This window comes from Miniopterus natalensis, chromosome 14 (assembly GCF_054644295.1).
Source record: "Miniopterus natalensis isolate mMinNat1 chromosome 14, mMinNat1.hap1, whole genome shotgun sequence".
Lineage (NCBI taxonomy): Eukaryota > Metazoa > Chordata > Mammalia > Chiroptera > Miniopteridae > Miniopterus > Miniopterus natalensis.
In genome coordinates, this window is record NC_142094.1 from 57,187,529 (window position 1) to 57,212,820 (window position 25,292).

General features: G+C 49.7%; 2 protein-coding genes across 3 annotated transcripts in view; one reads left to right on the plus strand and one right to left on the minus strand.

Annotated features, from left to right (window-relative positions):
* The first annotated feature begins 2,145 nt into the window (after window positions 1-2,145).
* On the plus strand, window positions 2,146-10,321 carry MMP21 (matrix metallopeptidase 21). Its single transcript, XM_087824035.1, has 7 exons — window positions 2,146-2,307; window positions 2,904-3,447; window positions 4,316-4,455; window positions 4,676-4,817; window positions 5,760-6,017; window positions 7,342-7,514; window positions 8,186-10,321. Exons 1-7 carry the CDS (start codon window positions 2,146-2,148, stop codon window positions 8,486-8,488), a joined length of 1,722 nt encoding a protein of 573 aa, XP_087680161.1. The 3' UTR covers window positions 8,489-10,321.
* Window positions 10,302-25,292, minus strand: part of EDRF1 (erythroid differentiation regulatory factor 1) — a 29,651-nt gene continuing 14,660 nt past the window's right edge. For both annotated transcript variants that reach the window (XM_087824034.1, XM_087824033.1), the window contains 12 exons: window positions 24,629-24,700; window positions 24,199-24,349; window positions 22,797-22,985; window positions 22,293-22,493; window positions 20,697-20,915; window positions 19,071-19,294; window positions 17,247-17,405; window positions 16,932-17,081; window positions 15,333-15,486; window positions 12,984-13,099; window positions 11,837-11,985; window positions 10,302-11,087 (listed from right to left, as the gene is read on the minus strand). In XM_087824034.1, coding sequence (XP_087680160.1) covers window positions 10,931-11,087; window positions 11,837-11,985; window positions 12,984-13,099; window positions 15,333-15,486; window positions 16,932-17,081; window positions 17,247-17,405; window positions 19,071-19,294; window positions 20,697-20,915; window positions 22,293-22,493; window positions 22,797-22,985; window positions 24,199-24,349; window positions 24,629-24,700 — 1,941 coding nt within the window. In that variant the 3' untranslated portion in view covers window positions 10,302-10,930. The remainder of the gene's footprint in view (window positions 11,088-11,836; window positions 11,986-12,983; window positions 13,100-15,332; window positions 15,487-16,931; window positions 17,082-17,246; window positions 17,406-19,070; window positions 19,295-20,696; window positions 20,916-22,292; window positions 22,494-22,796; window positions 22,986-24,198; window positions 24,350-24,628; window positions 24,701-25,292) is intronic.

Genomic DNA, 25,292 nt, shown 5'->3' on the forward strand with positions numbered 1-25,292 from the left:
CCTTTCTCTCCCTGTCACAGGCAGTACCGCACAGCTGTGTAACAAACAGGCCTGCACATGAGCAGATCCTGAAATACGGTCATTTTCAGAGTCAGAACTGACCCCCTCCCTGTTCCTCAAGCTTAAACATCTTCTGCAGGACTGAGTAAGGCATGTCTTTTTCCAAAATGTTATGTTGGAAAAGTGCATTGCTGAGAATATGCAAATCTATTTTGTAAATAATGTGTTACATGAAAAAGTTTTCAATTCTCCCACTGACACCTGGGTCATGCCACCTCTGTGTTTAAGGGGATTCTAGAAGCTTCCAGCCAAACCCTACCCCAGGCTCAAAGACAATGAGCGAATGTCTTGCATAGACCGCTTTTCCTCCTAAATCCAACTGATTTCCTCAAAATCCAGCTTACCTGGAATAAGCAGTCTGGCTAATCAAACACTCCAAGCTGGGAAGCCAGTCCACGCAGAGGCTGGGCAGTAGCGGGGAGAAGGGCACTCCCAGGGACAAGCAGGCAACCGAGTGGTAGGCACACTTCCCTGAGTCCACTGGTCCAGATCTGCATGAGGCCAACTGCACAATACAGTGGGGAAAAAATTAACTGTAGAGAACCAGTGGTAACCACTCCCCACCTCCGATCCCTAGGAGGGATCCATGGCCAGCACCAGGCCCAGCTGTCCGGCAAGTGTTGAGACTGGACTCTCAGGAGCGGTCCTCAGCCAGAGCTCGTGCCTTCAGCAGGTACCATCTGAGTCTGTTACACCCACGGGCTCTGTGACACGAGCCCTCAGCGGGCCAGCTCTCCATCTCAGAGTTCTCAGTTCTGCATTCCGAGTTCCAGCCTTCCAGGAAGTAGAAGCTACCTAGGTACTGTTTTAATAATTCTGTCCTAAGTCTAGCACCTTTTCAGGTTTTTGTTTCCCCAGAGAAAACATTCAGGGTGTGTCTTCTAATCAAGCATAGTTTGAGATTTCAATTTTTTAAAAAACAGAAAGAAAACCCAGTTAAGTGGGGAGGTGAACAGTGCTCTTACGCCCAAGAATTATGCTTTGTTTCAGCCACACTACGAAGTGAAACAATACGTAGCCATCCATGCTTCTCTTTCACACAGATCTCTCTCTCTCTCTCTCAAATCAATAAAAAATAAAATCAATTAAAAACAACAACAACCATACCCTCAGGGGACGATTAAAAAACAATCCTGGACCCACAGATGGGCACCACGTACCAGTAACTATGATGAGAAACCCCTGGTCATGAGCACAGGAAGGAGTGTGTGGCATGCCACTGAAATCAACAAGAAGGTTAAAATAAAAATGTGTGATTTAGGTCAAGCTGGACACACACAGACGCTTCTCTGCACTGACACAATATATGTGTCCGCAAGAACGTTCACGAAAACGTTACCGTCTGAATTGTAGGGAGTTCCTCCTTTGTTCTCGGTACTTTCAAAATTTACGTTTTCCTAGACTGATGAAGTATTCCTTTTATAAAGAGAAACAAAAACAATAAAAATAATAAACTAACCCCCCCCCCCCCCCCCCGGAAAAGGACCCAAACTATGGGGATGTAAAGTGCAGCACAGGGAGCATGTATGGTGCCGGGCGGCACTAGACTTAAGGGGGTGCGGAATCACCTCGTAAATTACAGAAATGTCTAATCACTGTGCTGTGCACCCGAAACTAGAGTAAATAATATTGACTGTGAGCTGTAATTAACAAGAAATAAAAGCTTAAAAAAATAAAAAGCAATTTCCACTCCTCCCCCCAAAAAAAGACGCAAACTCGGAGCAAACCGAGCGGCCCGGCGGCTGGATCGCTCGCAGGCGCGGCCGAGGGGCTCCGGGGCGGTTTCGCGCCTCCGCCCCGGCCGCGGGCACCGGCGCGGCCCACCGGGCAGCGCATCGCCATGGAAACGCGGTCACAGGCGGCCGCCGGCCGGAGCTAATTGCCCGAGGCCCCGGCGAGCGAGGCGGGCGGCGAGGGGCGGCGTTCTCGCCCCGGCGCGAGCGCGGGCCCCGGGCTTCAAAGGGCGGCGCCGGCGCCTGGGGGCTCGCTCCGGCCGGCGCGGGGTGGGCGCCGCCTATAAGGGCTTCCCCGCGGCTCCCCGGGGGAGGCGGCCGGGCGGGGCGGGACCGCGGGCTCCACGCGGCCATGCTCGCGGCCTCCGTCCTCCGTCCGACCCTGCTGCTCTGCTGGCTCGCGGCGCCGCGGCCCGCGCGGCCCGAGGCCCTCTTCCACAGCCGGGACCGCTCGGACCTGGGCCCGTCCCCGCTGCGCCGCGCCGCGCCCATCGCCGACCTCCGCGCCGCGCAGGTAGGACAAGCCGAGGCCGGGGCCACGCACACGCGCGCACCTGTGTGCAGGCACGCAGTGCACACGCACGCACGTGCTCAGGTGTGCACGCACGGGTGTACAGGCACGGACTGCGCACGCACGCACGTATGTACAGGCACGGACTGCGCACGCACGCGCTCAGGTGTGCACGCACGCACGGGTGTACAGGCACGCACTGCGCACGCACGCGCTCAGGTGTGCACGCACGTGTGTACAGGCACGCACTGCGCACGCACGCACGGGTGTACAGGCACGCACTGCGCACGCACGCACGCGCTCAGGTGTGCACGCACGTGTGTACAGGCACGCACTGCGCACGCACGCATGCAGTTGTGCACACACAGCTGTGCTCGCACTCACAGGCGCACACACGCCTCTCAGGTGCCGGACCTCGCACAAACCACCCAAAACACGGAGTGGAAATGCCGCCCACGCAGGAAACCACACAATAAATACGGATAAGATCACGCGAATGCACACTGGCCTGCGCAGTATACAAACAAGCAGAGGGCGGTATGTGTGTAACAAGCAGTCTGCCGCGCAGCCCCACCCATGGGTGCATGTCTCTCCCGCAGCGGTTCCTGTCCAAATACGGCTGGACCGAGGGGCCCCCGGGGACGGGGTCCGCGGCCCCAGTGCCGCGGGGTCCCCGGGGCGCCGCCCTGGCTGAGGCCCTGCGCAGGTTCCAGAAGGTCAACGCGCTGCCGGCGAGCGGGAAGCTGGACGCGGCCACGCTGGCGGCCATGAACCGGCCTCGCTGCGGCGTCCGGGACGCGCGGCCCCCGCTGCGGGCCGCGAGCGCCGCGCCCACGACCCCGCCGCGCCCGCCCGGCCCACGCCGCGGGGCCCGCCCGAGGCGCTCCCCGCGCACCCCGCTCCCGGGGCCGGGCCCGCTCCCCGCGGGCTCTGCGCAGGGCGGGGCCCCTCGCGCCTTCGCCAAAAAGACGCTGAGCTGGCGGCTGCTGCGGGAGGGCTACAGCGGCCAGCTGCCCGAGGCCCAGCAGAGGTCCGTCCTCCGCCTGGCCTTCCGCATGTGGAGCGAGGTGACCCCCCTGAGCTTCCGGGAGGACCTCGCGGGCCCCGGGGCCACCGTTGACATAAAGCTGGGTTTCGGACGAGGTAAGAAGGGCCGAGACCTTGTGCCACCCTGTCCCCTCTGCGCGCAGGCGGGCCCCTCTGCCCCCCGGAGCCGGAGGTAGGGACCAGGTGACAACGGGCGCTCTCGGCCCTGGGGAACCCCACCGTGGCCTCCTGCCCCCGCAGTTACCTGCTCCCTGGGCTGTTCTGAGACGGCACCTGTCGGGGGGCCTTACTGTAAGCCCTCTGCTGACGTTGCTTTATTGCGAATCACTGGGAAGGGCACCGGCGTGTCCCCCTGCAAAGACCAGAGGGTCTCATGGGGACACTGGAGCAGCTGAGCCAGTGGGCACTGCTCTCAGGAACTCGGTGTGCTCCTTAGGGCACAGGACAGACGGGGGGTTCCCCCGGGGCCCACCTCCTCCCAGCTGGGTGGGTTTGGACAAGGTAACTTCTCTGCAGTCCCACCTGGGAACCAGGGGTCCTGGTGGCTGCCTGGCTCATCTCACTGGAGTAACTTCCTGACGTGAGAGGCACACAGGGGCACAGCTGGTTGAAAAACGATACAAGTGTAAGGATCTGACCACTCAGCTGTTAGGGTCCCGTTCAGACCTTGTCTCCCGCACGAGCCTGCAGCCATCCACGCCCACCACGCACCCCCAGCTCGCGGCAGAGTGGAGCCGTCCCTCCTCGGCACGCAGCTGTTAGGCCTTTAGACTGTCAGTTTATAAACGACCCTGTCTCCTGCGCTCCTCACGCTGAGGGATCAGTCCAGGCGCTGCTGCTGCTGCTGGACCCAAAGCCCTCCGGCCTGGGAACCCTACAGGTTTCTGTGTTCCTGGGTCCCACCAGGTAGGGAGTCTGCAGTGGGCACTCCTAATTCACCTGGACGCCCCCTCCCCCTGGCCAGGCCGGCACCTGGGCTGCCCGCGAGTTTTTGATGGGATCGGGCAGGAGTTTGCACACGCCTGGCACCTGGGCGACATTCACTTTGACGATGACGAGCACTTCACGCCTCCCAGCAGCAGCATGGGCGTCAGCCTACTCCAGGTAGCTGGGCCCGAGCTGATGGTCATGGTCAACGGGCAGTGCAGCGTGGGTGGGAGCCAGGCGGCCAGAGCCTGTCCTGGGAGGTGTCCGCTTCCTTCTGAGAAAGTCCCCTCTCACTCCCGAGCACGGCTCCTCTCCAGGCATAGCCTGCCCTCCATGGCGGGGCAGGTCCCAGACACCCAGCGTTGGCCCTGCTCCGATGGTTTGTATTCCCTTCCAGGTGGCCGTCCATGAAATTGGCCATGTCCTCGGCTTGCCTCACACCTACAGGACAGGATCCATAATGCAGCCGAATTACATCCCCCAGGGGCCTGCATTCGAGTTGGACTGGTCAGACAGGAAAGCAATTCAGAAGCTATACGGTAAGACTGTCCTGGGAGAGGTCACCCTCGGAGGTGACGGAGGACGCGGTCTTTCAGAGCCTGAGAGCACCCCACTCACTCCCGTCTGCGGGCCCCGAGCAGCCACCTTGAGGCTCGGGGGCGTGTTCTTAGTGAAAGGTGGCTGTGCCCAGACTACAGGCAGATGGAGAGCAAGGCACACTCTCTTGGGTTTGTCCCTCCTGAGTCCTCCCTGGGAGTAAGGAGGGGCCCGCGGTGGGTGGTTCTCTAAACAATTGGGCCCCCCAGGGCCATGGTGTCCCATGAGAGGACAGGAGTGGAAGCCACGGGGAGAAACTGTCTGTAATCTCAAGGCAAAGGACAGCTCGGCCTTGCCGGGATAGGCTCTAACGTCTGTTTGACTGTTCAGGCCAAAGGGGTGGTGGTCAGTTACTTAATGGAAGGATTAATGATTTAGCACCGAGGCTGTAGGGAAGGGACACTGCCCTCCACGTTTCCATCTGAAACAGGGACCGTCCCTGTTTCTGTGCAACTCACACCGTCCTGTCCTTGGCACGCAGCACCTTTGGAGATACCACGTGCCAAGACACGTTTATCTCCCTCTGTGGAAACCTCTCGTGTGCCCAGAGCCACACTCCTTCCCTCCAGTGAAGTCAGATTAGCCATCCAAAGGGGCATCAGCTACACTTAAAGTGACCGTGTAACTAGCATCCAAGTAGAGACACTTTAGAGAGTGATCGGGAGCACTGTTAATAATGAGCCAGGATAACTCAGTGCCCGGCACGGTTGTAGGCCACTGGGGTCCCTCCTGCTCCCGCCATTCAGCGCAGGGAGGCCTACTTCTGGCTTTAAGATGTCTTAATAGAAAGCTCCAGCTTAGCAATGGTCTTGAAAAGTCACATGTAAAAATAGGAAGGGCTGGTTTTTGCACCCAGTGGCAAGTGGCTGGACTTTTTTTTTAAGGTTCCTGTGAAGGCTCCTTCGATACCGCATTTGACTGGATTCGCAAGGAGAGAAACCACCGCGGGGAGGCGACGGTGAGGTTCAGCACTTATTTCTTCCGCAACAGCTGGTACTGGCTGTATGAGAACCGGAACAACCGGACGCGTTACGGGGACCCCATCCCCATCCTCACTGGCTGGCATGGAGTCCCGGCACAGGGCATCGACGCCGTCGTCCACATCTGGACGTGGAGGAGAGATGAGCGTTATTTTTTTAAAGGTAGAGGCCCTTCTGGGCAGCTCTGTTTCCCTATTAAACAGATGCTTTCAGGACAGATGTTCGAGCCCTCCCCCGGGGACTCTCCCGTAATGCTCCAGAAGTTGCTTAGTTTCTGTCTGTCCCGTCCAGCTGGAAGCCCTGTGGGCATGGGGATCGGGATCCCTGATCTTTTACACAGGCACTGAATGAATATGTCAAGTGAACAAGGGAGGGAGGGAAGGAACTGAGAGGGGCTCTGACGTGGTTGCCAAAGAACTGTGGGAAAGCGTCCTCCCTAGAGGAGTTTTCCTCAGAGTCTGGAGAAGTAAACACCTTGGAAGCCCACCCATAGGAGACACATGTTTGAAGAGGTAGAGTGAACAGGGGAGGCCATCACCGTCCCCCAGAGACAGGTGCTAGAGCCGCCGGGAGTGAGGGCTAGGCCCACACTGGAAGGATGGTAGGACCTAGAGTGTCCAGAAGGGGACCCCTGGAGTGGTGGTGGGAAAGTGGGGGGGGAGGGAGTGGGGGTCAAACTCACAGCCCTAGAGCCAGGAGTGAACAAGCATGTGCGACAGCTACGCCCTGGGGGAGGCAGGGCACTCACACTCACTCCATGGGATCAGGTTGGAAAGACGGTCAGCCCAGCACAGAACCGCTAATGATCGCCAGGCCCAGGGGCGAGTCGGTGGCAGCTTCTGGGCGGAGGATCAGTGTTCTGGGGACAGAGAACCTGAGGTGGGGGGCAGGAGGTCTCAGTGAACACCCGGAGCAGCCAGGCCAGTGGGCTGCCTTTGTGAACCACGCCCACGGAGTCTGACCGCAAACACGATGTGGTGGTGGCTGCTTTTCTTGCCCTTGCTGCCTGAGTCCTAGTAATAGAACCACGTTGCCTTAAATGGCTCACAGAGTTAGCGAGGCAAGAGCCAGATGGAAAGAACTGCGCATGCAAATGTTGCTGTAAGATATCTGTGCATAAATTTAGTCCTAATTTTCCTTCACATCACACAAAGAATTCTTTAGTTCAGTTACATGAAGAAATTGTCTCTCCCGCTCCCGGTAGACTTTTGTAGTTTGGATGTTTTGGAGTTGGGAGCACATCCTTCGTGGCTTAAGAAGTCCTGACCGTAGTTGATGTTGGCCCCACTCGGTCCCCTGGGGTCAGATCTAGAAGAACCTCAGGACCTAGGAAAGTGGAGGCCTCACTTGGCTGCTGAAGCCCAGCTTCCTCCCGCAGTCATGGCAGACACCATGGTCGCTGGGGCTGGTTGGAGAGCTGTCTGCTCTGTCCTTTCCTGAGACTTAGTGGTAATAAACCTGGTACTGTTTTTTGTTTGGCTCTCAGGAAATCAATACTGGAGATACGACAGTGACAGGGATCAGGCCCTCACGGAAGATGAACACGGGAAAGGCTACCCCAGGCTGATTTCAGAAGGGTTTCCTGGCGTCCCGAGTCCCCTGGACACTGCATTTTATGACCGAAGGAAGCAGCTGATTTACTTCTTCAAAGGCTCCCTCGTGAGTGGAGGCTCTGCCACCTGTTGCTTTTACCATCCCTAAATGAAACATGTCCGGCGAGCACGTGCTGCTAACAGCTGTGCTGTTACTGCCCTGGCCGGGTGGCTCCGATGGTTGGAGCATCACCGGTGCACCAAAAGGTGGCGGGTTTGATCTCCAGTCAGGGTGCGTTCCAGGAGGCAACCAATGGATGTTTCTCTCACATGTGGATGACGCTCGCTCACTCTCTCCCTCCTTCCTCTCTAAAAATGAATAAGTACGTCCTCAGGTGAGGATTGAAAAATAACTAGGCCTGGCTGCTTCGGCTCAGTGGTTAGAGCATCAGCCTGTGGACTGAAGGGTCTTGGGTTTGATTCCAGTCAAGGGCACCTATCTCGGTTGCAGGCGCGATACCCAGGCTCATGAGGAAGGCATCCAGTCACTGTCTCTCTCTCTCTCTCATCAGTGTTTCTCTCCCTGTTCCACTCTCTGAAAAGCCATGGAAAAAATATTCTCTGCTGATAAAAAGATAAAAAGCTGTGTGGTCACCGTGTGCCTACATGGCAACAACAGACCACATGGGAAGTAGTTAAGCACTTGAAGCCCCGAGAATCTGGTGCAGACAGACGTACCTACTTCACTGCGTGCGTCAGTGGCCTCGGAAAGACCAGCCTGCTCTCCTTGCTCTGCAGGTGTTTGCCTTCGATGTCAACAGGAACCAAGTCCTCAGTTCCTACCCGAAGAGGATGACAGAAGTCTTCCCAGCGACAGAGCCTGGGAACCACCCGCTCAGAAACCTGGACTCGGCCTATTACTCCTACGCACACAAGTCTGTCTTCCTCTTCAAAGGCAGCGCCTACTGGCGAGTGGCGAGTGACGGGGACAGGTGGCGGGGCGCCTGGCTTCCTCCCAACAGCGTGTTCCCCAAGGAGCCCATCTCCGGGAAGTGGTTCGACGTGTGCGATGTCCACACCTCCACCCTGAGCATGGCATGAGGAAACAGGCTGACGGAGGGAGCCGAAGGACTCCTCTCCTAAGATGTCGATTTCTTAGAGAAAACCCACTAGGTTTTCAGTAACCAAAACGAATGGAGCTCCCTAGGTTAAAACCAATGGAAAAAGTATTATTGAGCTTTTTAAAATACTTGATTTAAAAATCAATTTCTTAGGCAAAAAAAAAAAATTACCAAATGATTTTACAAATTATTTTAGGAAAGGTTAAAAAGCAAAACAAATTGCTGAAGAATCCGCCCTTGCTTCCCACTGTTGCTAGGGTTCTGCAGCCAAGTTCCCAGCACCCCTGTCCAGCCCCCCACCAATGTCCAGGGTAGGTGGGAACAGCCATTGCCCTGGGGTCATCGCAGGTGCCACTCCCTGAGAGTAGCAGGGGTGCTGCCACCCATCAGACGCAGTGGTTGCTCTTGACCCTCAGGCCAGCCTGGCACCCTGCACTCTGTCCAACCCTGGGCGCTGTTTGAATACAGGCCTGTAACCCAAACGGTCCTGGCTGGACCGCTTTCTGGCCTGCCCCTCAAGCAGGAAACACTTCACCCGGCACTGTATTATGTTCTGAGGGCTGGACTACCGAAGTTAAGACTCCTGAAGCTCACTGGGTACTCAAGCTTGTTTCCCGTATCAGTTACCTCTAGGATAGGCACTGTGTTCCTTTAACTTTCACACAACACACCTTCATGACACAGACAAACCCCCGATGTCGTCTGTAATGATGGGGACAAAATGTGGGCACTGAAGTGAACTGGAAAAGACCCAGCAGTCCCACTGATCAGGCCACAAACACCACAGTTCTTGTAAAGGAACAGCTAAAACACACACACTTTTAAGCAGCTTTCATTTAATTTAAAATCAAGTTACAAAACATTTTAAAAGCACCCCCCACACATGAATTCCATACTACTATTATGACAAGGGAAGATAGCCAGGACTTCTATCTTCTCGCTTAAAAACCAATTTTCCTCTGGACAGAAAGGCTGTCCAGCTGAGAGGATGTCGGTCAAGATGAGCTGCTGTGCCCGACTCCAGCAGAAGTACAAACCCTTTCCTGAATTCACGAATCCAAGTTAGAAATAGTCCACGGGAGAGTCCACGTTGAACTAGCAGAGAGGACTGAGATTCTGCATGTGCCTGCCACAGGGGACAGATGGGAGACATTGCGGACTCTGTACAACTGCTTACAGTTTAGTCAAAACTTTAAATGCTTCAATGATTAACTTCTGAAAACCGATGCAAATCTGTCCCAAGGACAAAGCAAGTAAACAAGGAAGTAGACAAGTGGTGAGAGAGAAGCCTCCCGCGCTGAGGTGTCGGCACGTTGTCAAAGGGAAATGCCTAACAGTCTGTGCACCAGGAAGCAGTTTGTAAAAATTCAGCTTAAGTCTGTCCCACTTTTCTGACCCAGCTCAGGATCCTTCAGAGGTATAGCTGGAGGGGCTGCCCGTCGACATGTAGAACTGATCCACGGATGGCACTGAGGCCACCAGGCTGGTGGATGTAGAAGCAGGTGGGCTCTTGTCCACAGTGGCATCATGCACATGAATCCACACTGTCACCCTGGCAGGACGGGCACAGGTCTGCACACCAGGCACAGGGAAAGTGGGTAGGCTTGTGTGCGGCCGACAGGAGCCACGTCGCCGCCACGCTGCAGCGGCAAGTGTAACATTCTAGTGAGAATTCAATGGATGGCAGAATCTTATTTTTAATATTTTAATCTTTACTTTGTAAAATTTATTAATCAAACCAGTTCAAATCAAAACTCGATGTGAAAAATGTGAAATGAAAAAAGACAAAGACATTATAAAGAAATAACTTATTTATTCAAAATAGTTTTCTGACTTATTATTCACAGTTTCAAGTTTAAAATAAAAACGGGGGTGGGGGAAGTAGTACATATTCCTGGTCAGCTGTCATATGAAGTCAAAGAGCAGTGGGCCCCTTCCGAGCATGCACTAAACACAGCGACCTGCACAGCAGCTAGTCTCCAGAAATCCTGCACTGAAGCTTAAAGAGGGCAACTCCTTTCTGAGCCATTCGGAGGAGACACTGTAGATCTAACCCACGTGACCACTAAAGTCACCTGGATAAAAGTCCCCTTGACCTAAAGTAACATTTATCCAAAATAATTGTGCCTTAAACCCATGTAGCTTAACACACTCAGAAATACTTAAGAGTGTAACTGCACACACCACACGCCTCACAGGAAGGAGGCCGGGCTCTGAGTCCAACTCCGATTCCGGCACTTCCGATGGAAAAGGCAGGGAGCTGGGACTGCTCCGTCTGTTGGGAAATGAGAACGCTGCTCCTGCCACAGTGCCTGTGGAGCGCACATTTCCCACGTATTTAATTAACGAAGCACCGAGTGACAGACTGGCCCGAGCGCGGAAGGCCCAGACGACACATCTGTGGGCACTGGCCCTGGCCGAGTCACTGAACGGCGCTGCCCCGGGCCAGCTGGTCCAGCAGGCGAGTGAGGACGTCGATTCTTTCCAAGAGACCTGTGGTTTTGTTGGCAGTAGCTCTCAAGAGCTGGGAGTAAATCTGCTTGTTGGTTTTGAGGGCTACATCTTCTTCCATGTTATTGCTGGGTTAACAAAACAGAACAAAGCAAAAAATAGAAGTGACATGAACAGCGATGCTCACCCACCGTTCAAAATGATCCAAACAGTCGCAGTGTGCCCACAGCTCGCAGGGAAGCAGGTGCTCCAGTCCTGCCTATTCCACATCTCCTAGGGGGCCTGTTTCTAGACGTTCCTTTCAACACGTCAATTCAAACCCATGTCATTCTTACAAATACCTACCAGGTGCTGGGACCTGCCCCTGGCAGTGAGCAGGACAGACCCCAGCCCCTGCCCTCTGCTGGGTGGGAAGTAGGCAGACAGCACTGAATAAGAAGGAACGAGTGTCCGATGACACAGGCTGTGAAGAAACTCCAGGGGAAACGGGCTGGGCTGGGCTGGGGAGCACCCAGCGCTCCCTCCACCTCCACACCAAGCCTTCAGATCCTCAGCCGGTGTTACGAACACACATCTGAAGCAACCATGGGGATGCTCTCCCAGGAGTTAGAATCACCTCGGACCTAGAGCCCAGACTCCCGACTCACAGAACAACTGCGCCTCATCGTAGCTGAAAGGTCAGCACAGCTGCTGTGAAGAGCCCTCAATGCTGGGTCCCAGCAGTTCTCCACTGGACACACCCCACCTTAGGTCCCGGACAACCACAGAAAGGATGGGGAGGAGCACAACCTACCCTTCCACAGCATCGGTGCAATCACCTGTGGGCCTCCATAGGTGGGGGGCTGGGCAGAGACACCCACACACAGCCCCGTGTTACCTTGTTTTCTTTTTGGTCGGAGACAGCAGCTTGATGGACTGGAGGAGCAGGAACGACAGCCGGGACTCAAAGATGCTCAGGAGTTTGAGCACTTCCTCTCGATTCAGACCAGGAGTGGAATCAGCAGCAGTGGTCTCATCACTCTTCGGCTACAAACAGAGAGTTTTCACCCAAGGTTCCCGACAACTATGGTTCAACTGAAGTGACGGAACTAAGTGTCACTAACCCAGTCAGCTTCAAACCAAAAACAAACAGCCAGCAAACCCGGGGTCTGTTCCAGGGACAGGCCTGTTGGGAGAGTGGCAGTGGTGGCCGTGATAGAGGCTGTGACCAGGCCCCTCCTCCTTCGCCCTCCCAAGATTGTTTTATTAGCTAAAAACAGCATAAAAATGTCCCATACCTAACAGGAAGTTAGAAAGAAAAAAATTAATCCTGAACGAAGATCTCCTAACTTTCCAACATCAGACACAAAAGGAGCAATATGGAAATGGGTCCTCCACAGGGTCTGACACACCAGGGCTAGGAAAGCCACTGGCTGGGGCACCCCGGGGACTGGGGAAGTTTCCAGCACGGGGCACTGCAGCCTGAGTGCTGGGACACCGCACACCAGAAAGGCCTTCCCCAGGAGGCTGCTCGGCCTGCTCCCTGTTCAGCTGCTCCCAGCAGTTCAGTAGACATTACAAGAGCACACAGGCCTTTTCTTTCTCTTAAAACAACAAAACGACACACACAAACTTAACAGAGTCTACACTCCCAGGGCCTCACTAACCAAAGTCTAGGTGGTTATTTTAAAATGTAAAAGATGCACTTGCAAGTTAAAAAGAGTTAATAATTCCACCAAGAAAATACGGTAAATCACTGTGGATGTTTTTATACAGAGCTGATACGTGTATGTGTGTTTGTATCTACACGGTGGGCAAAAGCAGGTTTACAGTTGTGAGTGCATAAGTTTATTCTTGTATTATTTATTAATTATTGTATTATTTTCCATACAAACAACTGTAACCCTACTTTTGCCTCACCCTGTACGTATACACACAACGTGTACACACACACACACACACACACCCCCAGGCCCACATATACATTCACCACTTAGCCTAAATTAGACACATGAAACACAGAGATAAATGTTTTCCCCACTTACCTGGTCCAGTTCCTCCACGAGCTCCTTTCTGATGAGCTGGAATGCATGCTTGGTTCTCACCATAATATCAAGAGCCCCAGAGAGTGTTTTTAATTTTCCAACATTGCTGTTCTGACCTAAAAGTGTTAAACAGAAGACAGTCATTCCTGTAAGTATAAATCTGGAAACCCATCCAATGTCACCTTGTTAATAAAAATTGTGACTTTCAAATGTTGTAAAGGGAGCTCAGGAGAAGCCCAACCAATCTTCTAAATCCCCCTTTCTTTAGTCATTACCCCCAGAGAAAGATGCGATGTCTTTCTAAAGCCACAGATAACAGTCATTTCCCTGCCTCACATTTGGTTCTGCTGGGTGAGAACACAGCTATTTGGAGAGTGTCAGGGTCGAAGGGACCAGCCAGGAGGAGCCTGTGGTATGAAGGCCACCCTACCACTGACCAGCTACGTGATACTGGTCCAGTCTCTGCAGCACTTAGTACCAGCTGTCCTATCAACTTCCTCTGTCCTCAGCTCCTGGGGCTGATCTATAAGCCCTTGGAATGCCCTGTCTGGAAAGGGGTTTTGTTGATCTGGGGACACCCTGGGTGCCACCAGACAGCCTAATAATTGCTGTACTGTGGGGGCTTTGGGGCTCAAGACCCCAGGGAGGCTGAAGTAAAGGTCCGCTGTGATGCGGTCAACCGTATGTGTTGGTGTCCCAGTGAAAACTCTGGACCCTGAGGTCTGGGTAAGCCTCCCTGTGGGGACGCTCTGTGCCCATGGCCACATCACCACTGGGCCCTTCACACAATCTGTGACTCCACGGGGAGAGACAACCAGAAGCTTCTTGAGAGGCTTTGTGCTCGAAACTCCCCCAGATGCTGCCCCTCATGCCTCCTCCCTTGGCTGATTTTATTCTTTACCACAAACAGTAACCACAAGTGTGACAGCCTTCAGTGAGTTCTGTGAGTCCTTCTAGTGAAACGTCACACCTGAGGGTGACTGTTGAGACCCCCAACTCTGTAAATGGAGTAGTTGTTACCTAATATCTTAAAAATCAACAGATAAATGTGATTTCAGTGTCGGTCTTGGCATTTAGAAGGTTGGCTGTTGATTATGTATGGAAATGCTAGTGGGAGCAGAGGGCAGACAATACATACATTAGGAAGCTAAATTTGAGTCCTATGTACTAGAGAAAAAAATACTGGGTGAAATCACATAAACAGAATAAAAGATGTTGTAAACTATAGCATTTAATAAGCTGGCTAACAAAACCCCTCAAATATTTACATTAGTTTTCTCAGGTACTCATAGTATTAAATAATTTTTTAAAGGGGAATTAACCATTCTTATCATCTTAGAAATTTGTTCCTGGTATCTGTTCTTTTTTATAAAAATGATGCCTGCTCATTCTAAGAAATTCAAACATGCAGAAAATTCAAAGATGGAAATGCAAAAAAACGACCACCCCAAACCTACCCCCAAAAGAGCAACCCACACACCCAGGCAGGCATTCTATACTGTCCAAAAGTTAACAAAAAGACTTCTAGTAAAAAGTGTTTCTAAAAGCTGTTCCAAACAGGTCACACATTCTCACGTGTAAGGTCCAGTCGGCACACAGGGAAAGCCTCCCTCCAGCCCAGGCCCCTCCCCAGAGCAGCCATGCTAGTCACTGGCTTCTGTGCCTCATCCAGGGCCTCACCCAGTCATGTGTGTGCCAAGTAGTGCACGTACTCTCACTCCACAGGAGAACACAACTGCCGTGAAGCCACGCGAGCTGCGGCGACTTGGAGTAACTGCCTCGTTCTTCACACAGGCAGTTCTCTGCAGGAGCAGGGGGGCGGCACGAGGACAGTGGGAAAGGCATCCTGTGTTCCGACCCAGCTACACTGCCGTGGAAACAACTTCCTGCAGGAGCCTCGATCTGTTCTCTCTCCCTGATCAGCACCTGCAGGCTCGGCCTGCTCTAGAAGCTGGGCCCACAGCTGCAGCACCAGTGGCATGTTAAAGGCACCGCCTCTTCCTCACCACTGCTCTTCCAGGCCTAAGTTGTCTACAATGACTTAAATCTTTGTCTAAATTGACTTGTCACAACTTTTTTTAAAAATAAGGGCTCATGGGCTATAGTTAAACATTTCTAGTCATTGAATACAATCTAATCCGTTTCTCTAAGTCTTAAAAAGCACTTCAAAAAGTGTAGAGACTTTTGGTCTTTACCCAAAGTCACTGACAAGGGAGGAACGAAATGAAAGAAAAAAAAGAAAACATTCCTCACACCCCAGAGAGATCCACAGGTCTGCCCGACTCTATGAAACACAATCTAACACGGAGCCAATGCACACACATCTGAGGGGTGAAACGTAGGACTCACTGCTCATCTGGAATTCCGCGAACGCCACTCTCTCCAGCTGCACCCTCAGCAGCTCGCACGGCGTATCCTTCAGGAGCTGGAAGAGCTTCACGGCTTTGCTGTAATGAAGGTCAGCCAGCACCCGGTGCTGCTTCCTGAGATGCTCGTCCCCAACCTAGAACCAAAAAGGTAGTGAAAGCAAGTCAGAGGCTTGGGTTCCACAGTGACTACTAACCAAGTCTCTGCCTGGATCATTGAGGCTTTCTCGTAGGGGTAGTGTTTTATGTGTCTTACATGATAGCTTCACACTTGGGCATTTACTCCATTTTCAGTTAACTCAGTGTGAGAGGTGAGGCAGGAACCCAAGCCCACTCTGCAGGTGGATGTACACTTGTCTCAGTGCTACTGCTGAAAAGACAATTCCTGCACCACTGCACTGACTGTCTTGTAACTCTTAAGCTTGCTTTTGCCTTGAGGCTATTAGGCGACCTGGCAAACTTGATTTTTGGTCAGGGGCCTCCTATGGGCAAAGGGAAGGAGTCATGGGCCAGCACAGCAGAGGGAAATCCTCTCCAATCAAGCTAGGCCTCAAGGACAGTAACCTCAGGGTAAAGGCAACTCAGAAGTGAACCCTCGCCCAAGGGAGTGTAAGAGAAGTTGTTGTGGCACTGAGCTAAGAAAAGGAATCAGCAAAACAAAAATCCTCTCTGAGAAGCTGCACACAGGACTCCTGGCAGAAGCAAGGCAACCTCTCTAAAGGAAGTGCCTTCCACCAAGGCCTCCAGTTACTCTTAGCAACACATGTGTCTGAGCACCAGGATTTGTACACAAGACTCCTCACAGGTTATTTCTAACAGGCTCAAACAGAAACAACCCAGAAGTTCAGCACTCACTGCGTGGATGAGTAAACTGTGACATAACCATTTCATGAACACCACTGAGCTGAGGAAATGATCAGCTACACGCGCTGACCTGGGAGAATCTCAACAGCACAACGCTAAATGGAAGGAAACTAAGCCACAGAGAGAACGTGAAGGAAGGTTCCTGCTACACAGTTCACAAGCCAGTGAGATGTGAACATGTTAAGTGGTAAAACACAGAGGAGGTAGGGAAGTATCAGAAAATGCAGGACAGTGGCTCTGGGTGGGTTTGGAGGGAGACTCAACAGGGAGGGGTACACAGGGGACCCCTACAGTGCTCTTTCATTCCTCAAGCTCGAGGTGAGGTACACGGGGCTTTCTTTTTGGTATTTTTTAAACTATACATGTTCCCCACACATTTCTACGTGCTTTTACATGCATGCTCGATTTCATAATAAAACTCTTAAAAGATGGGAGATGGGTACTTCAAGATTTACACAATACTATTCTAATAAAGCCTAACTATATTTTAAAAAGTCAAAATAAGACACCCAGGGAAATATATAATTTTGCAAATTAAGATCCAATTTATAGTAGAGAAACATAGGGATATGGCAGGGTGGGGAAATGCCTGCACGCCAAGTTCTTCTAAGTAGCTAACAGAACAGAAGGCGTTTAAAATACACACTGAAATGTAAGAACAGCACCCACGACACTTTTAAGTGGACTTGGCACTGAACCGGAGTCGGAGAGGCAATACCTGGTTCCTCAGGCAGCTGTGGTACATGGACGCCAGCCGGTGGTGGATGGTGGCAGCGCGGTACTGACACAGGGGCTGCCGCGCGGACGCCGAGTCCACGTCGCAGTGCTTCAGGGACTTCATCATGGCCTCACTGACTTCTTTTTCAATCTGTTTTTTAAGGGGGAGGTAAAAAAAAAAAAGTAGATAAACCCACAATTATGTAAGAAGTTTAAAGACATTTAAATACTGCATGTCAGTGAAAACATGCTCAGTACACGTTAAGAGGATACAGAAGGCAGGTGACTTCCTGTACAGCCCAGCGGGCACTGTTACCTGCTCCTGAGCTTTTCTGGAAAGCGGAGCGTAATCCTGCTGCAGCGTGGCCATAGTGAAGTAGGTAGTGGACAACTCCCAGTTCACGGAGTCCCAGACTGCGGGGTGCCTGTCTCGTGTTCCCAGGGACCTCAGAGCTTTCAGATAGTAGTCGACAGCCTGTGTGGCAGGAAACGTGTAAACACGTGGTACATTACATTAAACATCCTGCCCAGTCACCCAGGTGTTAATGCGCTTTGAGGAGGATTTGTGGAAGGACAGTTTAGGAGGAGGGAAGAGAGTACAGTGCGGCTATCTCAGTGAAGACTGTCACGTGGAGTGCCAGCCGCCCACAGTCCATCTCTAGTCTACCGAGCCGCGCACTTCCTGACTCACACGGACGCACGACAATGCACTACCTTCGTTTGTTTTCTTTCTAAATGAAAACCCCAGCTTACATAAAAAGTAAACTAAAAACAACAAAAAAATCGATGAGTCTGAGGATAAAAGTTTGCCAGACATGACCAGCAGTGCCTCTCGCCCTTTCTACCCCCCTCCTGAAATAGGTGGTCATGCCCAAGCAAATCCAATTACTCAATCCGGTCACCCAGCAGTAACTCTGTAAGCTGACACAGTGTAAAGTGAAGACGCAATTACCATGAACATGGAAACTTTTTTACATGTTCCCAGATCTAAAATTGAATGCACACGTGTTTTTATTTTGTTCACCACAACTGAAACATTTAATTACACATAGGTTTGTTAAGTGTGACCCTCTTATGAGCTCTCCTGGGCTGTTCTGATATTTCAGGACACAGCTCACTAACAGATGCACAAGGTCCATGGAGGTGCAGCCCCGATGCTCAGACACAGGTCAAGCTCTGGGCTGGATGATCAGATGCTGAGTGTGGTTCCCAGGGAGGAGGTGGCGGGGACACTCTAGCTGCTGGGGTGCCCGCTGCCCCTCGAACAGCTCACTGCAAAACAAAGGCTGAAGGCTATTTTTGATTTGCTTTCTAAAAGCAAAAATCCTCTTCAGCTTTGTGTTGGTTAGTGAAAACAGGCACTAGTGCAGGTCTTATAAAAAAAGTGGGGATATGATACCTGTACTTGATTAAACGCGTTGTTTTCCAGCACCCTCTCCAACACTGGATGTTACCACTTGCCAAAAATTACTTGGTAATTTGATAAACTCAAATTTTAAATTCCATAAAAGTTCAAATTTTGAAATTTTTCTTACATATTAACTATTTACTTTTTATACATATATAAATTTTTTGTTCAAGGGTCTTTGCCCCTTTCTTCTATTGGGACAGCGTATTTTCAGATTCCTGACTGTTCTACACCAAGGGCTTATTAACCTCTGATCTGCCCCGTGTGCTAGAAACATCTTCTCCAGACTGTTTGATTTTCAATTTTGCTTCCTGTTGGCACTTACACTTAACTTTTGCACATTTAAGTTTACCATCTTTTATTCTGTGACTTCTGCTTGTGTCGTGCTGGGAAAGTCTTACCCATCCCATGAGATGATTTTTCTTCCCATGTTTTTGTCTGGTACTTTCCAGTCTCACTCGTCCACATCAATCTTTAATCCACTTGACGTTCACTCTAGTTAGGCCAACACACTTCACTGACGCATCACCTTTTACCCACCAATTCAGTGTCACCTTCAGTATGAATTCTTACTACTCTCAGGCCTATTTCTAAGTCGTTTAATTGTCTGTCTAGTCCCATGCCATCGCCACAGTTTTCATTACTTTGGTTTTATGATAGTTCAGTGAACAATGGCAAAGGTAAATGACACGTGTGAATGGATGAGGTCCAACACATAAGCAAAGGTGTTACCTTGTTATAATACAAGCCTTCCTCTGGTGAAAATTCGCGCTTAAATTCGTCCCCTGCGCTGCAGTGCGCCTGTGCGCAAATCCGCATGAGTCTCCCCGTGTTGCATAGCAAAAGGGCTGCATTTGTAGCATCGTCAATTGATTCAAAGTTGTGGATCCCTTTTTCAAAACAAGAGAAGCTTTTTTTCCACAGTTGCTGCTCTGCAGTTGACACACTTTTGCTCACTTTATAAAAAAAAAAAATTTGTGTAAGCAGACATCTGTATAAACCCCACCAGTGTCCTCAGCAGTGTCCCTCGATGCAATCACGAGAGGACGAGGGCAGTGACAGGACATCCGGAGACAGCCAGCCACCTGGAGTCAACTGCAGTGCAGTGCTCTCATCACACGTCTTGGGCCAGACTATACATCCTTTACTCTCAAAGTCATACTGAGGCCCCATTTCTAAATGCAGAGAGTGAGCCTTTAAAGAGGTAATTAAGATTAATTGAGATTATGATGTGGGGCCCAAATCCAACATGAGTAGTGGTGTTACAAGGGACAGAGACCAGGGACACCCACAGAGAAAAGACAGCAGAGGGGTGGCGAAGGTGAGAAGCCAAGGAGAGAGGCCTCAGAGAAACCCAACCTTGCTGAAATCTTGGTCTCAGACCCCCAGCTTCCAGAGTGAGAAATAAATTCTGTGATTTATGGCACCCAGTCTGTGGTTTTATGTTAGGGCAGACTAACACAACCCTCGAACACAGCCCTCTTCAATAGTAACTGGCTGATACTACAGCAAGCAAATGAAAACATGAGCACAGCACTACTGTATAAAGATTCTACAGACTGTGTTATCTAATTTCCCTAAGTTTCTGACCACCACTTTCCACACTCCTTCACCGACTTAAAAAGCACAGGTTCTTACATCTCAATTAATATAAGTGTATATATATATATATATATATATATTTTTTTTTTTTTTTTTTAATTTTTTTTAAAGCACAGGTTCTCCCACTAGCAACAAACTGTGTGTGTCCCAAATGTCAAGTACAATTCATAGGTCAACAGGCACACAGCTTAGTCGACAGAATTTCTATCTCAGCCCTCTCTCCATCTGTGAACTACACATCTTGCCACCACTCTAAACACCCACTGGACCCTAGAGCGATGGCTCCTTCCTATGCTGCCACTCAGTCTGGACAGCCCCCTCCACCTCCCACGCCTGCCTGCTGACATCCTACGTGACATGTACCATCTGCTCCAACTACACCAAAGCCTTCCTAAAACCCGAAGCTTCAACACACACCTCCTTCCCCACTCCTGTCGCACTGTGTGTGTGCTTGTGGCACTGTTCAGAGGTGTGCATTATCTGCCTCCTTGCCTCAGAGGGGAACTATGTTTCAGCCACTATGTATCTGCCTCAGGCCTGGCCCCGGCTGGCTGACCAGATGACGGATGGCAAGCACTGAAATGGTGAGTTCCAAGGGGAAATCATGTTTTTTCCTAACTTTACTTCTTGAGAATTTAAGAATAAAAGACTTTTTTAACAGAGCACCCAGGACATAAAATCAAGTGCCAGAGTTCCTTGCTTGAACCAAAATCAATGTGATTTTCTAAGAGAAAAGGACTCCAGAGGGACACTCACCCACTCTCTCACTCTGTAGTGCAGCAGCCTGATTCATATAGAACACACCGATTTCATTTCTAATGTTGCCCATTCTCTTCAATACTTGGACGTAGTGTTCTGGGTTTTGGTTTTTTAAGTCACTAAATTGCAAGATTTCATTAGCAGCCTCATAACATTTACAACTAACTGAAAGTTGACTTTCTAAATCCGTAGACAAATCAGTCGCCCAGGCAAATCCTTAAAAGAGGGAAAGGAAACGTCACCATCATGAGTCATGTAAATCTCACTTCCTCAGTATCCAGGTAATCTGACACTTAAAATAATATTTAAATAAATGTAATACAGTATAAACATATGTTATAAGATTCAATCAATGGAACTAAAAATTTCAGTTTCAAAGTAAAGATCTCTTTATTTAGAAAACTATGTTTTCTTGGGACATTAATATTTGATTAAAAGAAATATTTTCCTGCCTAAAAATATCAACCAACTCCCATGACCCAGCTTTTACCAGGTATGCTTGCTCATTGGTGCAGCCTCAAGGTGTCTGCTGACGCAGGGTGAACCACCCTTTCTCTTTAACTAATGGAAGCAGTTCTTGCAGTGAAGCTCTGATGCTACTGGAGGCGGTTATGGACATTACAGTCTGCCAATCAAAGTACAATGCACGTTTGACACTGAAGAAGCCACTAGATGGGCTCTCAGACTCAACCGTGCCATCTAGCAGGGATGGGAGTAAACTTAGATGCAGAGCCCAAAATTCCAGGGGGAAAAGGGTACCACTCCGGCTGATAACACTCAAATACAGGAGAGAACATCCCTTTCATGAAGACGTATTTTACATCGAATATAACAGGAGTATAGAAACACACTGAGGATTTTCTCACTGTGTCTATCAGAAAAAAAATGAGAAACTCGGAAGGGGAAAAGGGGAAGGGGGGGAGAAAGAGGAAATACATTTCCCACCAATGTACTTCTCTAGATTTGGGGAGGGGGACAGCCAATGATACACACAACGTAGGAGTATAGTAAAACAATTCACAATGCATTACTGAAGACCGGTCTTCTCCCTCTTCACTGCCCTAACCACAGCAATCAGAACACTGCGCTGAGCTGAGAGGGAGGGGCCTGCTGCTGTGGACTAAGCCCTCCTATTCCCCAGTTTAAAAATCTGACAACTCCACAGAGTGATATATTCAGTGAGACTGCCAATCCTGAACTAAGTTTAAAAACGATCTCTGTATCTGAGCCCCAGGAATTATTCAGAAGGTAATTCATCCAGTTTACCAACTAACTGCTATTCCGTTTCTAAAGAAATCATGGCTTGTTTGCTGATTGCAAGGGTTACCTGAAGACATGGAATGAAAAGACAAGTACAGAAAGTCAACATGATTGTCTGAGAGCTTGTCTGATAGTTCTAGTTGTATAATTAATTACAAAATACTTCAAAAACATTTTATATACAAATACACAGTATTAAAAAATTAAATAAGTGAAACATAACAGAGTGATATCAAACACTAGCATTTCCGCCCCTTTCTGGACATACCCTATCAAACACAGGCTGGAATGGGCAGTCCCAGGGTGAACAAAGGCAGGCTCCCGCTGGCATACCTTGGCAACTGGACTCCCGGTGGAGGCTGTGGAGTATCTCCTGGTCCTCCTTAGTCTGGTAATTAAACTCCTCGAGGTGGGCTGCCCGGTTGTTTGCGTTCTGGGCTAGCATCAGCTGGATGTCGCCACAGAGGGTCAGGTACTGAGAGAGAAACAGCAGCACTTCGGACAGCATGTTGGTGCAGAGGCAGCAGTAGGTGTCTGCAGGGCGAGGGGAGGGGGAAAGCGCACAGCGAATAGTCAGTATAGGAAACGTTACCACCGGCAGCCACTCGAAGTTTACTTTATGTCGGACGGCACACGTGGCTTCAAATATCTCAAAATGAAGACACGTTAAGCCACTGAGCAAAAAATAAAATACTAGGTAACACACAAGATGAAGCAAGGTGGTTTTAAAATTAAATTTTACAATGGGAACAGGAGTAAAATTTCACTGAGATTCAGATGACTTCCCTGTTGTCCTCTCCCAATGCCTGTTAAGCATCTCCGTGTACAGTGGCTTACCATGGCTCTGCAGAGCTAACTTGATGTATCGTAACGCTCTTCCATATTTCTGAAGGCTCATGGCAGCGTCAGACAGAACATAATAGGCCTTTGATGACTTGAGAATCAGCTGGAGTTTCATTTTATGTTGCCAGGAACCGGGGATCATCCCAGACTGACTAGAATAGTTACCCTTCTGAAGGGAGCCCACTAGGACACAGGAGGAAAAAGGCAGCACGTTTTATTTCAATATAAGTCACCATAAAATAATAGTTTTTTAATAAAAACACTCAAGGCTTAGGTAACTATTGTTGTAACAAGACTGGTAAACACCACACTTCACTTCTTAGCCACATGGGGTAAAACAGCAGTGTTAACAGACGCTCACTTGGTTCCCTAGGGCTTTGGTTTCCCTGCGGCGTCAGCTGTCACTCTCTTTCAGGTCACTGCCTTAACTAGAGTCGCTACTGACACCCACTCCTTTCTCCAGCCTGCATGCCAATCTGCCAAAAAGTTTACCTTCCTAGAGCTCAGCTTTAATCATACTGGAACCTGTTCTAAACATTAAAATGGCCTCTCACCACCCATTAAGTATAAGCATCTTAGCGCAACTTCCTAAGCCACATTTTTTCCAGTTTTACTTCCCAGTAGTCCACCCCTACCATCCTTCAGTCAAAGTCAAGTTACTGCCCACAGAAGAGCTACATAAATGCTGGGGAACCCACCCACCACCCCATTTATGTTCATGAAGAGAAGATCCCAAAGCACTTGGTATTATTCCATACATAGAGGCTTTCAAAACATTTTTTTAAACAACTGAAACGGATTTTTAAAGGGGGGAGGGGACAAGGTTGGAAAAAAAATTTAATTTAGATTAAAATAAACGAGAAACTCAAGACGTTTACTTTCAAGTTCTCATGCTCTTCATGAAGCAATGTCCCAGGAACAAGTGAGATGAACTTCTCAGTGACATTTCTAGCTTATTCCAGTGCTACCATGAGCTTGGATGGTGCCCCTTAGTGCACAGTTTTAAGCACTTTACACACTCATCTAGTCCATTAACAACCCTCTGGACGCAGTTACTGTCTTCATTTTGAGAGAAGATAGGTTCAGAGAGTGAGCCGCCTGCCTAGCAAAGCCAGAACCGGAGCTAGGGGGTCTGGTTCTGGCTGCTCTCTACCTGCTGGCTCTCACTGAGGCAGGGATTTCTCAGGATAACTCTGTGTTCTCATTAGAGATACCTGTAAAGGGTCAATATGACCCTGCTCTGTTTTATATTTTGAATGAAAAGATATTTTCACTCACATGCTCTCCTTTTCTGAGGTTCCTGTCAATTGTGCCTTAATTGATATGTCTGTTGTTGAGAAAGGACCAGCATATTATCCTATTGAAAAGGCCTTATTTGCACATCAATTTGACTTACTTTTATCCAAAAACAAGGCCATTTGCTTCTCCAGACCCTCAGGACCCCCCATTGCGGACTCATCTTCATATTTTAAAGGGATTGGGGTGTTGGGGTCAGCTGCAGGGAGGTCGCTTTCTTTCTTGATGCTGCTATCCACAGACTTTAAACCCTTTAAAGAAAAGAGAAACAGTCACTGGTACACGTAACTGAAGATCAACTAGACACTAAATATAAGGCAATTTCTAGGCTACTAAATACATTTAGCAGAATTTATATTTTGAAAACAGATTTTAAAACTACATTTAACCTGAAAGAGTTGGGAAAACTGATTTTCACTTTATGCTTAAAGAAGAGAAAACCATTCAGAACATCAGACACAAACACACACGTGCTATGTGCACATCAAGTGCAAATTTACCGAAATAGTGAAGGCTGAGCCCAAACTTACCTCCAGGACGTAGCTAAGCACAAGTCTGCAGCGCTCCTCTGTGTCATGGCAAACCGGAAACGCACAGCTGGGCTTCAAAAACAGACACATGAAGTTATTAATACACCCCCCCAGGGTGAGAAATCCACCGCTCTCAGCTCCTGGGAATCGCTAAACCTCTACAGATCAGCAGTTTCACAACATGCTGTGTATTCAGCTCAGTGAGGTATTAAGGGTGATGTACTGTTTTAACTGAAGATTAAATTGATATAATAAGCATCAACACAAATCCTGCTTAACAAAAAGATCTTCCAGCATACATGCTGCTATAAGTACTTAAAACTTTTTAAATTACTCTATTATAACAAAAGAGTGAATGTGAGTAGTAATATTTTAGATAAACGTACACCTAATCTCAAAGGTCAGCTCAACTTCCAATTAGCAACAGCAGGTGCAAACTAAGATGGGCACGATCCTGATGAATTTGAGAGACAGAAAAAAGGGCAGCATGGCGAGAATAAACAAGAGGGGAGAGTGAAAGGAGGTCAGAAAGACAGGCAGTATTTCAGGGTGACAGAGAGGTGTCCTCCAGAAACCTGTTAGAGGATGAAGTTTCCATCTGAAAGTTAACTGAGAGCTTAAATTAAAAGATTATCTGTAAATATGACTGTACTTCGGTTCAAGG